Genomic DNA, 17,145 nt, shown 5'->3' on the forward strand with positions numbered 1-17,145 from the left:
CACTTAGACCTGTCAAAATTTCAGTTGGCGATTATTGTCATCTAAATACTTGAGGTTAACTCAAATATTCATTAATGGTCTTTTTCTGTTCATTTGATGCCACTATTATAACATAGCCTAATAATGGTTTAATAATACACTTTATAAGGAAGAAAAGTCATTTATGGGCATTGAACATTGAAAAATATTAAAATTGCATAGCTGCAGTTAGAAATGATATAAATAACAGCTTTATTTTACAAATTTCATTACTGAAATATACAAAGAACTAAGTGACAATGACAGACACCAATAACCGAAATAAATAATGTACCATGATGGCGCCAATTCTCCACTTGTGCCATTAAACCAAAGCACAAGAAGGGGAGCAATGGGATGACATCATGAAGAGCACCAGGCAAACCACTAACGGTGGAAAACAATGTGGAAATATTGATGGAAATATGACACATGTTTCATACTGCTGCTTTTAACCAGATAAATGGAAACGCTTCTGATGATCATTTGAAATAATTGCAGTCAGCTCAAACAATTGCAATCAGGCGATTATTTAATAATTGTTACAGGCCTAGCTACACCTCATGTTTCCATACTTTTCAGTTTGAACACATTTATGCATTTAAAATAGCAGGTTTAAATACAAAAGTATGCAATTTGAGACACAGCCTAAGCCAAAGGTAGGAATTAACATGGATGGAAGGCTGACCTTAAACAGTTTGGAAATGTGAAATAGAGACTCAGCAGAGACAATTCAAGTGTTAACAGTATACACTGTTTTTTATTAGGTGCTTTGCATACAAAACATCACTTGCAAAGTGTTTGCATCTATTGATAAAAGTAAGAATAAAGTGCGTGTTCTTTGCTGCACAGGTCGGACATACCATTTGAATTCTGTTTCATTCGTCAGGATTATTAATTTCATTTGTGCTTAATTACCATTAAGGAATATATTGTGATGAATTTTGAAAAAACAAAATAACTAACCTATCGAAAGTGAAAAGAAACAGAACTCAGGCAGGAACACAAAAGTTCAAAATACAGAAATTATTTATTTTTACACAGAGGAAACAAGAGTGTTGAAGTCTGAAGCATTTGTGCCATGCTTCTTTTAAAATAGATTTTTTTTTTATCTCAAGACTTATCTGTATATGATGTAAAGTCCTTTAAAAGTTCAAACAAACACATATCATATTTACAAAAAGTGAATGGAAATCAAGAACAAAAAGCTTGACTGAGTTGTAGATCATAACACAGGTCATTCTGAATAAAACTAGAAAGCAATAATGTTTTCAAGATACTTCATGATTTACGAGTATTACCTGGTCACCGTGTTTAAAAGTAGACGAGCTGTGCGGTTTTATAGGTGTTGATGTTACAACTGAAAGTGTGCATTACCTGAAACCAGAGCAAGTTACGAGCTAAAGCTTTGTGGATTTCTCTTCTCCCCACATGTACAGTTGAAAAGGTGTCCTCCATCTTTCATTTTTACATAAGTTCAATACTTTGGTTGGATGCACACAAAGAGAGGAAACAAATGGAAGGGCAGCCATTACCATTGATTAAACTCCTGACTCTCTGCTGATGTATAAAGGTAGGGTGGGCTGTAGTCTGTCAAGGCTGATCTGATTCTCTGTGTCCAGAACACACAGCATCTCCACCGTCTGCTCCTCCACTAATGTCTCCTTGAAACCCAAGTGAATGTCATCTCTCATCTTTACCTCCCGGTCACTTCTTACTTTCAGAGTCCCCACCTCTTCCTTCGCATCCTCATCGTCCTCATCGTCCCCACAGCACAAAGCTACCTCATTCTCGTAACAGAAAGCGCTGGGGGAGTGAGATCCCAGTAGGTGACGGGCCGCCCTTGGGGCAAACGGAGATGGGGACCGAGAGTAAGTCGAGCTGGAGGATGAGGACTGACCACTACGCCCCGTCATCTGGCTCAGTTCCCTGGCACTGCAGTGAGGTGTGGATGGAACTTCATAGGTCTTATTGAAGCGGGAATAGTCCACATGGTAGCGGTCACCCTTCTCAAACACCACAGGCTCAAAGCGATGACCCCAAAGGATCTCCTTGGCCAAGTAGGAGCTACGGGCCTGTGTGGTCATAGCCGTGGCCTCCACCATCCCCTCCAGGATGACCACTATCTCAAAGTCCTCCTTCTGCAGGTCAGCGCGGCTCATATTGTACAGAGGACTGTTCTTGTTGATTTCATGGACCACCACCAGTGGCGACACCAAGAACAGCCGATCCAGCCCGTCGTCATAGCCGACATCAATGTCTTTTTGCTCCAAAGGGAGGTACTCACCCTCCGCCGTCACATGCGGCTTGATGAGCTGTGCGCGCACATGGGCCTCGACAATGTGGCTCTTGCGCATGTTCCCCAGGCGCCACATGAGGCACAGCTTACCGTCTCGCAGGGCGATGACCGCATGATGCGAGAACAGCAAGGTCTGTGCCCTCTTTTTGGGTCGCACCATCTTTGCCATGATGGTGCCAATCATGAAGGAGTCAATGATGCAGCCCACAATAGACTGCACTACCACCGTCACCACAGCGATCGGGCACTCTTCAGTGACACACCGGAAACCATATCCAATGGTGGTCTGGGTCTCTATGGAGAAGAGGAACGCCCCAATGAAACCTTGGATGTGGAGAATACATGGCCGCCAGTCATCTTTTCCTCCCTCTGCGGTACTCTGACGATCGTCGTCCTTCACCGGGATGTGAAGGTCAAAGTCTCCATGAGCGAACGCAACTCCCCAGAAGATCAGACCGAACACCAGCCAAGACAGAAGGAAAGTGGTGGTGAAGATGAGTAGCAGGTAGCGCCAGCGTATGTCCACACAGGTGGTGAAAATGTCAGCCAGGTATCGCCGTGGCTTATCCTCCATGTTATTGAAGACCACGTTGCACTGGCCGTTCTTCTTCACAAAGCGGCTGCGCAGGCGACCGGTGCTCAGATCCAGTCCCAGACGACACGTAGGTGAAGCACGGCAGCTGTTGTGGACAATGGCTTCATTTGTCACTCTCAGCGACAAAGCCCCTCTTCCTTCATCACTTCCTGGACACTCTCCTCCTCCTCCATCCTCACCTCGCATACAAGCCCCAGACAGAGTCTGCTGAGTCAGAGGACTGTGGCCATTGTGGAGGCCCAGGCTGGAGATCTTCAGGGCATCTTCATCTGTGGAAACGATGCTGTATCTGTTGGAACAGAGAAGAAACAGTGAGAAAATGGCGAACACAATAGCAGGAATCTCATTTATTGATTAAATGTTCTAGCTGCATGATTTTGTTTTTTTAAATGACAAACCTCTGTGAAAAGATTGTTATTATATAAGATCTACAGAAATTATATTGTGTGAACAGAAATGAGTTCATAGGCAAAAACTCACCAATTTACACGATCCAATAAAAAGCAGAGATAAAGAAACAGCTCTGTTTTTGTATTGCAGGGCTGATCTCCTCGGTGTCATTAATGTGATCATGAAATCCATGAGAATAGACTGTTATTTCCTTTTAACATAAATCATGTTTGGCTACACAGCTTCTTCTTATTTTCAAATCATATATTTTTACATCTGAAATCTCAAAAAGACTTCAAAGACTTTTTTGGATGAGAACTGATATGTTCGGCAGATATAATGTTATTTTGGGTGACACTGGCTCGGGTTACTCGAGAGCATAAACCTCCCCAAATCACACAAGAAGCCGGACAAAGCTGCTAACATTAACCTGTACTCCGATGAGTACCACACAGCTGGGAAACACTACACAGAGAGTGTGCAAGGTGTGAAAATGGCTTTTTTCCACGACTGTAGATGGTGAGCTAGTCACACATCCTAACAACTGCAGCATTCAAGCACACTCTATGCATTTGCTAGTCTGTTGCTCCTGTGTTTTCTGGGATTTAGAAAGGCTAGAACTTTTTAAATGCAAAGGATTTGTCTTAATAGTGGCCCATGCATTTCTTCAGGAGAAATCTTGATGGACCTGCTGTGCTTAGTTGCTGTTGCTAAGCTACGGTTGTACAATCTGCGCTTGGAAGCAGGGTTTGATTATGAGTGGGTTCGATATTTTTGTACCCCTTTATCAAACATCGCCCTTATTAAGGGGGTTCATAAAGAGTAACTTATGCCTACATTAATATTAACAATTGGGTTGCCAGGTTGTGAAAAATAATTTGTTGAAAAACTCAAGCCCGTCATAAATGCTAATGAGTTTCTGGTAAACTGCCATGTCTGCGTATATGAATGTTATTTGATTTTTTTTTTTAAAGGATTAAAAAAGTAATTTAAAACATCAATATAACTCAAACATCAATTCTGCAGTTATACGAACTAAGAAACTAATCAGTAAAGGTTCATGAATTTGTCAGTAAAAGTTATTTACGTTGTATTGATTAAGATATTTGTAATAATCGATTGTATGTTAATAAACAGTTAATTAATGGGATTATATCCAGCATGCCCAGAGGCCCACTTAAGACTCTACCTGATGATCAGTGATTATTCTCAACCTGGCAACCCAAACGTTGTTCTCATACTAACTGATCTATTAAGCATCAGTTAATGATTTATTAACTATTAATACATTTAATACATACAACTTTTAAAGCCTTTATAAATGCTGCCATTTTAGAAAACTTTACAGATGTTTTGATCTCAAGTTGTAATTTTGTGGTACAGTTTATTTAATAAGAAAATAGTTAATAATAAATTCACATTCACAAGTGAAAAAGATTTTTAAAAAAATAACCCAGAAGTTGCAGTCACTGTCACAGTTTTATTTTTACTGTCCCTCTTACCTATTGACCCGCACCGCTCCCATGGCACCGGTGATCATCAGGCTGTGTCTGCGAGGGCAGTAATGTAGGTTGGGGCGGGCAGTTCCAACCATTAACGTACTGTTGCTGGACAGGGAGGCAGTATGAGCTCAGGTCTGTCTTGCATTTGTTATCAGCACTGCATTCTCATGATACATTTTCTGTGGTGAAGGAGAACAAACAAAACATTTTGTTCAATCACCAGAATGGCGAAAATCAATACACTCAAAATGTGAATGTGAATCAAAGCAGATAACACAAAACAAATGATAAAGGAGCAAATTAAGATCGCCAATTACTGGGCCCACCAAAAATTAACAACACATAGTCATGTTAGCAGCTCTGTGAGGTACCTGACCCTAGTTTTGAGTGTTAGCATGCTAATATGTAGCACGAAGGTCAATCAAAAAGTTTAGAGACTGCTCCTGTTGCATGTGAATAGTAAGTAGCACTGTGACGTGCATGCAACAGGGGGAAGCTGTATTTATTTTGAGTGATTACTTCATGTTTAAATAGCTTGATCACCCTGAGTTAGACATGTTTTTGTTAGCACACATCTGTGATTTGTCCGTGGACATGAGCAGAGGACGCACATTCAATTTTGTGTAAAACTTGGGAAATCAGCTACAGAGACCCTTGAAATTCTTTAGAAAGCATCGCAATAAAACAAGGAGCCTGGTGAGGTTTTTTAAGTGACATTCATGCTTCAAGAGGGGCAGAACGCCACCGTCCACGACTAGAAAAGGAGGATGCAGTCAGGTGTGTAATCAGGTGGGTTGTCTTTGACATTGGCAGGTTTGTGCACTGTAAATTCATCCCCTAGTGTCAGACTTTCAACCCTGAGCTCTACTGTGATGTTCTGAGGTCTCTAAAGGAAAATATTCAGTGCAACTTCGATGCGATGGCCCTTTGGTTTCCCAAAATAACAAGGCGTCCGCAAGCAATGCAATAAAAATGTACAAAGGTCTTGCCCAAAACAAATCATCGTTCCCCGCAGCTCCTACTTACTGGATTTAGCTCCCTTCCACTTCTTTCGTACTCCCAAAATTTGACACAAAACTTGATGTGTGCTCTCTGCTCAAGTTACAAGGGCATGGGGAAATTGCCGTGCACCCAGACTAGTGCTCACAAAAACATGTGTAACTCAGGTGGCGATGGTGCTCAAGCCACAACACTTGGTATACTTCCGAAAGAATGTTATAGCTTTCTCCATCTCCGTACACGTCACGGTGCTACATACCGCTTACGCACAACTAAAGCAGTCTCAAAACTGGGATCCACCCTCATACTTAGCATTAAGCACAAAGTACAGATGTGGTTGAAAAGAATGTCGTTAGTTTTGCAGGTGTTTGTTATGAATATTTAACAAAATATGATTTTAACCTGATGGCGATAAAAGTAATTTATCCTGGGGGAACATCAATTTTTGTGCTGTAGTTTTAGTTCAGACGTTACACTAAAAATAACAAATGTCAACCACATGGTGGCACTATAAAAGAAATGTCAGGCGATCACCAAACTCGGTAGGATTCATCCTCCGTGGACCATCAATGTCTGCACTAAACTTTAATGGCAATTCTTGAAATAGTTGTTGAAATATTTCTCTCCGTACCAAAGTAGTAAAGCAACCTCAGGCCAAAATTACCATCCATGAAGCCACACTACTAGCATGGCTAAAAATCCCAATCAAAACTCCCTCACTGAGAAGTTTGGCCTTGGCCTAATGCACGGAGCAGACCAGACAGTTATGTGTAATGAAAGTCTATTGATTAGGTCCTTGCTAGTGATTAGCCTTAGGGACCTTCAGCCCAACCAGCGGTGGAAAACCAGACAGGCAGTGGAAGGGACAAAGGTTTAAAAAAGAGATGAATCAGTGGTAATCTACTGTTAGAGGAACAATTGATCTGCTGTTTGGCCTGATGACAAGGTTGGAGGGTGAGTTCGCTCTGCTTATTATGTCAGCAAGCAGGGGACCAGAAGAACCAAAAAGCACCAGGTTGCATAACCGATAGAAGGCCAATCGCATGCAATACAAAAGCACGTTAGTGGTTTATGTTTTATTGTATCTTTGGTTGATGTAAATGAGCCCACAGGCCTGCATAAATGAAAGGTGTTAATGGATTGTCTTGGGAACATTTTTGACAACTGTAGTTTAAAAGCCTTCGTTCGATGGTGTTGTCACATCAATAACAAACACAGGCACTGCTACACACATTCATGCACATGACACACACACAGATTTTGATGGGATTTGGTGTCATGTAATGTGGGTTTTGTGCATCCTTTGTGTGGTATGCCTCCAGAGTCATGTTACACCAAGAACAGATGTTGCGAACTGGCTTCTGAGTGGCCGGATGAGGGATAATAATCTTCGACTGGATAATCCCAAAAGGACAGATTACGTCATCTGAATAACTCCCACAGCTGGAGGAGAGTGTCCTCAACTGTGAAATCACAACTATTTCGTATAGAGTCCTTAAAGAAGCCAGCCAATATGTTGGGTCACTCAAGTCACTTGCATGTTGCACAGTTCACATGCTGGGCTGGTTTTGAATGGGATTTCCAATGAAAAATTAGAGATTTCTGTGTGGCTCTGAATAACTGGGTTTATTTCAGATTTTAATTTTTTGCTTCTTCCTACTTGTATCACTTGACACTATTGGTCAAAACAAACGCACTGCTGTCATTACACTGTTACATGTTCTGCTGTGCGCTTCTAATTAACATATTATTGTAAAAAATATATATATAGTTTTTGCACCAACCATCAGAAGAAACAAAATAAATTGTAAATTAAAAAGTTTCTATAACAAAAAGGTTTTGTTTTTTTCATGCAGCTCAGTCTTTGTGCCTCATTCACATTCAAAGCATAATCATTTTCTGTGGCACTAGGACAGCACATTGAACAGATCTGCCAGTATGTTACTGGTTCAAGACAGTTTGATATTATTAAATTACACAGATTGGCTCATTGGCTTAAATTGACCTTAATTCTAAAGAATGATTTTTGTCATTATTACTTTCATTCAAACAAATTTCTCAAATCCATCAGGTTAATAATAACCCTTGAAATATATCGTGAAAACAATAACATGAGTATCATGATACATATTGATTGAATTGTTGTCATTTTTCCATGTATTGGACACAATTATATATTCATAATATAACTAATATAATGATATTTAATCGTATAATAGTATAATGCTGTTGCAATGACCACCATCATGTTAATAAAACAACAGAAACATGTTACAGTGTAATACAACAACACAAACTATCAGGCACCATGGGCCATTCTTGATATTGATAAATACAAAGTCATCATAAGTCAAAGTCCACTTACTAGTTTGGCTTTTGGGCCCACTTGGACAAGAAGTCCTATAAGATGCATCTCCATGACAACTGAACAAACTCCATCTTGAAGCTCCAGAAAAAGCTGCTAAATGGACCTTGAGTTGGGATTGTTTTGTCAAAGCCCAAACAAGGATATTATCTCAAGAGAAATGCAGCATTCATCACTGGACTTGTCTGAACTTAATTTTATGTATTTAATGTTATTGTTTCTGCCACTGGACGTATCCATGACTCATGAAAGACTGAGCACATTTGTTTTTGGACTCTTCAATATATTGTAATTTGTGTAATTACTGTAAAGACCAAAGAGCTGGCAGTGTCAAGTAGCTAAAAGTAGATTTACATTTCTTTTGTAGAATCAAATATAGATAAAAAAAATTTGGATAAAACCTTTAATAACTCTATTAAGTCAATCTTATTACTAATTCAGCCAACTTTTATCAGCGTGTACCTGGCCTTTTTTCCCCAGCTGACAGAAGCCCTGGGAGAGAGTTGCTGTAATTACTAATGTGGCCGTCTCCATAGAAACGTCTCTGTCGCTGATTCACTGTGTTCTGTGTATAAGTTTATGGTTCATAATAAGAGACAAGAGGATAAACCAAGGAGACAACCATCCACTCAATAACTCACCAAGAAGCACCAAAACTCAGCAGGGATAAACTCCATAACATAACAATCGCGACAAGATTAATATCATGACACAGTTTGTCAAAGACTCTGAGAGAGACGCTCATGTCTGACGTGGCTCTTATTCCGCTACGTCAGAGGAACAAAACTGACATAGTTTACTGCATAATCCCATACAAAGGAATGGACGGAGGAAGCCCTCGTCAAATACCAGATTACTATGTCCCTTAATCTTCCAATCCAGACAACAATGTGAAAGGTGGATGGTAGTTGCTGTGTGACCTGGTTTAAGCCCTCGTGTGTAATCTGCGATCTGATGCCATGAGAAGGGAGGGAGGGAAGGAGGGATAAAAAAGAAAGAAAGAAAGAAAGAAAGAAAGAAAGAAAGAAAGAAAGAAAGAAAGAAAGAAAGAAAGAAAGAAAGAAAGAAAGAAAGAAAGAAAGAAAGAAAGAAAGAAAGAAATAGAATAGAATAAAAAAGAAACACAAAGCATTAATCAAATAAGAAAAGTAAAGGTTTTACAGGTATGATGTCGTTCACGTTGGATGGAGTGTGAGAAAAAAAGAGATTAAGATGAAGAGATTATGACATCAGAGGATGTTACTACAACCTGTAAAGCCATTTCCAGAAAAATGGAAGATTTATCGACAAAACATAAGCGTGAAAAAAACCACAATCTACACTCTTTGTTTCTCTTTGCTTTTCTACAAGGCCAATGAATGTGTGAAAATGTGTGAGAAATTTCCACTTGGCCATGTCATGCTTTTGGGGGCGACTCTCTTTCTTTTTTCTTATCTTTTTCTCTATTTCTGTACAAGCTGTCCTTAAATGAGAAGGGCCCACAAGTCCCTGAGGACGGAACTGGCTTCACTCTGTGTCCTAGTCCTACAGAGGAGCAAAAATCGGGCCTTAAGCGCTCACCAGGACCACATATCTAAAATGATGCAGTGGTGGAATGTAAATTATCGTTTGGAGGCACTTGTACTGGAGTCTTTCTGTTTTCTGCTATTTTATACTTTGACTATAGTACATTTCAGATGGAAAAATGTTGCACCTCTGACTCCACTACATTTGTTTCACATCTATAGTTATTTTCCAAACTAATAATTGATTAGTCTAATGCAGTTCAATGGTAACCCGTTATATATCAAGCTGTTAAAATGCAAAAATTAAGTGACACATTATTGCAACAGTTATCATCTAGTTGAATGACACGTGACACTTTGAATTGTGTCATTTTGTGTTGAACACAAAGCTTTTATACGTATTTTTGCTTTAACTTTTAGTTCTTGCACAACTGCAGAAAAAGAAGCATCACTTCTAAATTCACGTTACATCCGGTCAGCAGAAGATGCTCTGATCCGTACTATTAATCTGGGTCAAAATGTGTTCTGTCAAACTCTATATGAGTGTGTTGTCAACAGTGTTGTAGCAAATTCAAAACAAAAGAGAAAGTTTCCATCTTTGTACACACTGGAGAAAGTCTTAAATGCCAATCGATGGTTCACGCAGTGTAGCCAGAAGTTATGACGGGGCAGTTTGCAAACTAAGCAGCATCCGTGACGTGTGTTCGTTTCATTGAGGCCACAGGAGCTGTCCAGTGCTGAAAATCAATCCAAAGCCTGCAGGAATAATCGACAGCAGGGACACGGGGAGTGGGGGTGGGAGGGAGGGAGGGGGGGCTGGTGGGGAGAGCTGAATACTACCCTAACCTTGAAAATGATTTTGGCCTTTAAAATATTTTCCTTTGTGTGTTTACATTCCCCACATCTTTTACAATCGACTTACTCAGCAGCATGAACGTTTTAAGTATTGATTGTGTTTTCTGAGTAGTTAGGTAATTAGTTTGTTATAGTTAGGACAGGCAGATGAAAATGCGACAGGATTTACCACAATGGCACCTTCTTACAATACAGTTTTGAAATATTAAGATTTAGATTTGACTCGGGAAATTAAAACAAATTAGGGTCAAAACTTAAAATAATTCTTGATCATAACAAAATAAAAATACCTTTTGTGGTTACAAGATTTCCCACACAGAGCCAACAAACATCATGCAAAGTAAAACTAAGAGCGTAAAGCTGTAAACACTCACCTTCGTGTTGCTGCAGACTGAATCACTTGAAGGCTATGAGTGGTTTCATCCTCATATAAAGATACTTGAGTAGGTTGACTGTTGCTGTTGCCCTCTCGTTTTCTCTTCTTCCTTGTTTCCTTTTAATAGACAAACACCTTCTTCAGGAACCTGGTCCCAGATTTATCTTGCACGAACTTGTACATGTCTCCGTTCTGAGCTTTGTCTTGTTCCATAGTAGCTGAACGGAGTTGCTCTTGCCTGGTGGTTGTGCATCTGCCCCGATCCCTGCCAACATGTGTGTGTGTGTGTGTGTGTGTGTGTGTGTGTGTGTGTGTGTGTGTGTGTGTGTGTGTGTGTGTGTGTGTGTGTGTGTGTGTGTGTGTGTGTGTGTGTGTGTGTGTGTGTGTGTGTGTGTGGGAGAGAGAGAAAGAGAGAGAGACGGAGAGAGGGAGAGACAGAGAGACAGAGAGAGACAGAGAGAGAGAGAGAGAGAGAGAGGGAGTGAGAGTGAGAGCTCTGATTTTGTTCCTATTTATATGTGCTATTGTTTTCCCCAGAGTGTGGAGATGTGGACTGTACAATTTAGACTGTAGCCCACTCAGGCAGATACACATCCAAAAACACACAACACCAACAGAGACTTTTGTAATCCTATAGAATTCCTGTTGAGATTTCAGAGTGTCTATGAGGCATTTGACAATGTTGTTTTTAAAAGTTTATAGTACAGAATGATTTTTTTTTTTACCTGATTTTTTTCACTGCAAAGATACTCCTTAAATAGATTTAGAGTAAATCTGTGGTAATCTGCGATGAGTTTATTTTAATCTTGAATATATCCTCCTCCCTTTTTCTTTTTCTTTTTTTATCTTTGTAATGCAACTTCAGTGTTTATAGCTATAATAAGTCTAACATTCTTGTGGAGAGGATTTGATTCTATGAATTGCCAGTATATTAGGTTATTACCTAGCTGAATCCAATACAGTCTAATACAAGAAACTGGAAATAACTCTTACTGTAATATAGGTCATAATGTTTTGTTTAAACCTGTTTAAGAGGAGTGTTGATTTACCTTTACGATAATTTGAGAGGTTGTATTTTCTGGTGCTGTTGATTATTATTATTATTATTATGCAATATGATATTTAGAAGTGTTTAATACTGTATCCAGGCCATTTATATAAATAAGGGCAGACTAAAAACTGCCTATTCTAAAATTCCCTCAAGTTGAAGCCACTCCAAATATATTAATAGACAAATGATGAGTTGATGGAGATGAATGAAAACTCAGGGATAATTTTAAAATTTACAACAATCCATCCTGAGGGGAAAATTAAATTTATGACGATAAAGAATTATGATATTGAGATATTTCAGTGGGTAAGTGACAAATATTACCAGCTGGTGGTGCTAAAGTCATCAGGATTCATCTTCTAGGGACCATGAATGTCTACAAAATGTTAGAGCTATTCATCAAATAATTGTTGAGATATTTCATTATGGATTAAAGTGATCAAACTTACACTGCCATTCATGGAGACATGCACGGTTAATTCTGTTTCTGTTGTATTTTCTGGGCAGCAGAGATACTCTGAATCAATCTGACATAATATTTAGAGAGGAAAGTTGTGTTTGTCAGATCAGACCAGCAAGTATACAGCAGACAATTCTTCAGATCATCACATGTGGATATAAAGACTCTTCTGGTCAACAAAGAAACCACATGGCAACATGCTAAACATTCAGCTTTTTACAGGTACAGTATACCACACCCAGACACATTGGATCTGCCTGGCTTAAAAGGCTATTTGAAAATTTTATAAATACAAAGGTCATCACAGCCAAGACTTTGCCTCGCCAACTGTCTACATATTTAAAATTACAATGTTCTTCAAAGTTCGTTTTGGATTTATAGTTTCCAAATCTGACTTTTTCCACTGACTGAAGTGGAAGATATTACAGTTTTGTATTTTTTGCAGGGGACAAATTACTTATACCGCCAACCATGATGAGAGGTGGTAGAGAGTAATCACTGTAAACTATCTTTAACGTTCACTAATTCATTACTTCCTCCTCCTGTGTCCTTCATCTTCACCTTGAGCTACAGAATCCAATCAACAACTTCACTGTGACAAGTGGACAATCGTAAAACAACACAAATAGTTAAAAGGAAGTGAATGTTTGCTGCTTCTTTGACCTCCCTTAGTTGACTGTCATTCTCCTCAGTCATTATTTACATGCAGTGCGATGCCAAGTGAGGGTGATTAACTCAGAGTTACTTCAGTGACGATATTGTGCTATGTCTGGTGTAACACAGGTTACATAACAGCGATTTGTGTTTACCTCCTTTTGCAATTACTGGGACCTTAATTCGTCAAATACCTCTGAAAGTCAGGGATTAAACATATGTCGCTGACCTCCAAGTTACAGAGAATCCAGAGCTAAAAAAAAATTCATTCAAAATAAAATTAATCCGCAACACTGATTATTTGTTTCACTAAGTTTTTTCAAGCATTTATTTGCTATTTGGTCTTTGTCAAAGGAATTGTCATGTGTTTTGAAATGTTGGTTGGACAAAACAAGCAATTTAAGGATGTCACTGAACTCTGTAAAGTTGTGATGGCTGTTTTTCTGTTACTTTTCAAATTGTAGACTAGGAGGGCTGATTCAATCTGGAGTGCTACCTGTGTGCCAAAATAATCTGTCCTGCTTATTTATCCCAGAAACAGACAAAACAAAGAAATGGCTGCCGCTGTGGCCAAAACCACTGTGTACTTGTTAAATAAAAATGCATTAATAAATAAAAATAAAGCAGCGTCGCCTGACCATGTGTCAGCCATTTACATACGGCTGTGTGAGGCCGGCTTCATGGTTTCTTATTTCAGACCCTCTTTGAAGTGTTATGGCCAATTAGACACAACTCTTTAGTTTCCATGGAAACCTTATTTTTCCTTTCTCTCGCACATAAATACACATACGCGCGCTCTCCCTCTCCACATGGTTTATTTTTAAAACACCTCTCTTTCTAGTTCCATGAGACAACAGGTGGGTGTTGCGTTGTGTAGGGGGGATGTGTTGGGGTGCAGTAATATAGGACTGAACAGTGTGGGCACAGTCAGAGGTCAGCGGATTGACTAAGTGGGCGCATGGAGGGAATAAGTGGGCAGAGAATAACTCAGGCAAATGAACACGATGTCCTCCATGTAACGAGTTGGAATGAGACAAAAGTTGTTACTGCTGTGTTGATGCCTGTTTGATGATTAATGTATTGTAGACAAAGTTTTACAATCAAATACAAAGTGACCCTTACACTTGAGAAATAAATGTGCGTTTTACATAATGATGGTCCAATAACACAGAAATTATAAATGATTATGGAGGGTGAAAACAGCCTGTGCTTCAGCAGGTTCCTGCTGCAGCCACTCTATAAATGTCAAAGAATGTGTGTCTCATAGAAAACCCCCTAACTAGAGAGTGTTAAGTCATTCAGCGGGACATGAAGCTGTGTGAGGCGAAGGAAAGACCGTCCTTGCTTCCAACGTGGCCATCTGTGTATAAGAATAGCTCTGATCTAGGTAGCAGCGGGATATTAATGCATTTTAGTGGCATATTTTTCTAAAGCCACTTCTGTTTCAGGACCAGACATCACTTCTCATCACACATTGAAAAGCGTTCAAAAGGACACACACGTTTTCCCATGGCAAACCTCATTGAAGAGGTTAATGACACAAATCACCACCAAAAGCACTCAACAGCGTTATAATAACTCTTCCCTTTAGTCCTTTTTAAATGTGATAAGCAGCTGATGGGAGCTATTTTGTGTAGTGCCGTCCATCTCTGTGGCCCGCTTGATGACTCCCCCTCGAATGCCATGAGAGCCAATTTACTCAGAAGCAGGCGGTTGCCTCATTTCTCGCTTCGAGAGCTGATCCAGGTCAACACGGTTTTAGAAAAGCAGGCCGAGGGGGACGGATAGTCAGCGAGGGCGGCCAATATCTTTCCCGGCGGGTGAATAAATTTAATAAAATTAAATTCTAAATAAGATCAGTATACAATGTTGTTGTTAATTGGACTGACATAAAACATGCAATGTGCTCTTTGTTGTTTGATATATTTTAGTTGTTTTACCAACTTCCAAACCATAACTTTTTTTCTTTCATGAGATTAACACTAAAACAAATCCAGGGTCTGCACTCATTTTTGGCACGTTTTGGCGAAATAAGTTTTGCAGTCCTTATTTTAGTATTCCACAAGACAGGGTTGTAAAACAAAACCGTTGTCAAAAACAGAATCTACCAGACTAAATATTTCTCGTTTAAAACAGAGAGATAGCCTTTATATTTGTATATTTCTACTTTCTCATGTTGAAGCTTAACATACAGGTTTCTAAATGACAAACAGCTGCTGTGCTTTAAATACAACATAACAAATAGATTTTTAAAATGTGTTGGCCGGCTGATTTGATAGTGAAAAGGAGGGTTAAAGTTGTTGAGTTCAGAAGGCTGTTCTGAGCAGAGGTCCTGGTTACGATCAATACTTGCCGTTGGTGAGGGCTAGGATCATGGTTAAGAGGGCTCGATCCATTTTTGCCCTCTACGCTGAGGTGATTGCTGATGGGGATATAATTAATCATGTATAATGGGCTATATTATGAGAGAGTCTGCTATAGCTATATTTCCATGTTGTTTTTGTTCAAATAGACAGACTCATGCAGAGAATCGATCACACCTGACACCAATTTGTGACTCTGACGTATGAACCACAGTGCTAAAAGCTGAGCACATGGCACGTGCACTCACATGTTCTTCAATCTCTGCAAAGGTGGACAAAATAACAGAGATATCTCATGAAGAAAAGCAGCCGTTTGGTAACTCTGAGTAAAATCTTAAAAAGAAACGGATCAGATGCATGAAGTGAATATTGAGCAGTTGCCTGTACCTGCTTTAAAATTCTACGTTTCTAACAGGCCAAATTGTGGAAATGAATTTTTCATTAGCCCAAAACATTATTTCACAAGGAATTATAATTATTAATTTATATGAATTATATAAGCAGTAGTACCAGGGAATCAGAAAAAGCAAAAGCAAAAATGGCACACCAACATACCATACATGTGCCTGACTGTCACTCAGTACCATGAAGCAGGCTGTCTGAGCTCTGGGACCAAAAACAGCTGCTGGAGACAAGACAGGTGAGAAAAGAGTTCAATTTAGAAAAACAATGTGATGAAGGCTGCTGAAACTGTTCATATGGCTGAGAGGAGCTGCAGAATCTGGTGATAATAGAGTGTGTTTCACATCTATGAACTACAATGATATAACAATCATATAATTTTATTTTGAGAAATTACAATAACTCTGGCAATACTGCAATAAAAAAAGTCCATAACAAAACGTTGCAGAGACCTTAAAGTAGCTTAAAGTATTACAATATTTACTTTCCTTTTAGTTTTAAGTTGTGTGAGTGGAACTTTTCCAACTGCGTTTGCATGGATATTGGCTCTACTCTGTCATTACAGCAACTGCTGCCAGAGCAACTGAATGCAGCTACAGTATGCATGTGGCACATGGCAGGGGATAAAAATATCACTCCTTAATTGTCATTTTACTTGCCAAAACTGTTTAATTATACTCCTGTGTCTTCAGAGTTCGTTTAATAGCGCTGCTTGACAAAATGTTGCCGCACAAAACTGTAATTAATCATCCTAAACCGCGGACATGTTCTAAAATGAGACACACACACACACACACACACACACACACACACACACACACACACACACACACACACACACACACACACACACACACACACACACACACACACACACACACACACACACACACACACACACACACACACTCGTGTAAAGTTAAGTGGGTCTGAGCCCTCAATTCTCACAAATCCTTTTAAAACAAGACACTGACTAAAGAACACTTATAAATACACAGCATCTCTGTGGATGTTTGATGAGCAGAGTGGGATCTACGAGCAGATGGCTCACAGCCATTTTTGTTGCGTGCGAGTGTGTGTGTGTGCGCACAGCAGGTGGCAGTGAGGGAGAAAAAGGTCGAGGGCCATTGTGAGCATGAAGGGCATGTTGGTCTTCAGTTTGTATACATCCCAGAGCTGTTTTGAATGTTTGCACACACACACGCCTCTGTTCTGTTGAGACAAAAGGCCCCCTCTCGTGGCTTGTTCAAACACTGAAATCCCAGCTGGAAAACAGTCTCAGCACGCCAACACTTTCCTCAAGACGGAGGC

The 17,145-nt window shown here is 39.7% G+C and overlaps 1 protein-coding gene across 1 annotated transcript; it reads right to left on the minus strand.

The window, feature by feature from the left end:
• Positions 1-214: 214 nt before the first annotated feature.
• LOC138620259 (ATP-sensitive inward rectifier potassium channel 12-like) lies at positions 215-11,341 on the minus strand. The gene is made up of 3 exons (XM_069697284.1): positions 10,903-11,341; positions 4,805-4,983; positions 215-3,201 (listed from the first exon to the last, which is right to left on the minus strand). The coding sequence occupies exons 2-3, from the start codon at positions 4,894-4,896 to the stop codon at positions 1,560-1,562; spliced, it is 1,734 nt and encodes a 577-aa protein (XP_069553385.1). The 5' UTR covers positions 4,897-4,983; positions 10,903-11,341; the 3' UTR covers positions 215-1,559.
• Between the last annotated feature and the right edge of the window lie 5,804 nt (positions 11,342-17,145).

This window comes from Brachyistius frenatus, unplaced genomic scaffold, assembly GCF_029030835.1.
Source record: "Brachyistius frenatus isolate BFR_SWC_R1_liver_20210118 unplaced genomic scaffold, ASM2903083v1 Contig_23, whole genome shotgun sequence".
Lineage (NCBI taxonomy): Eukaryota > Metazoa > Chordata > Actinopteri > Embiotocidae > Brachyistius > Brachyistius frenatus.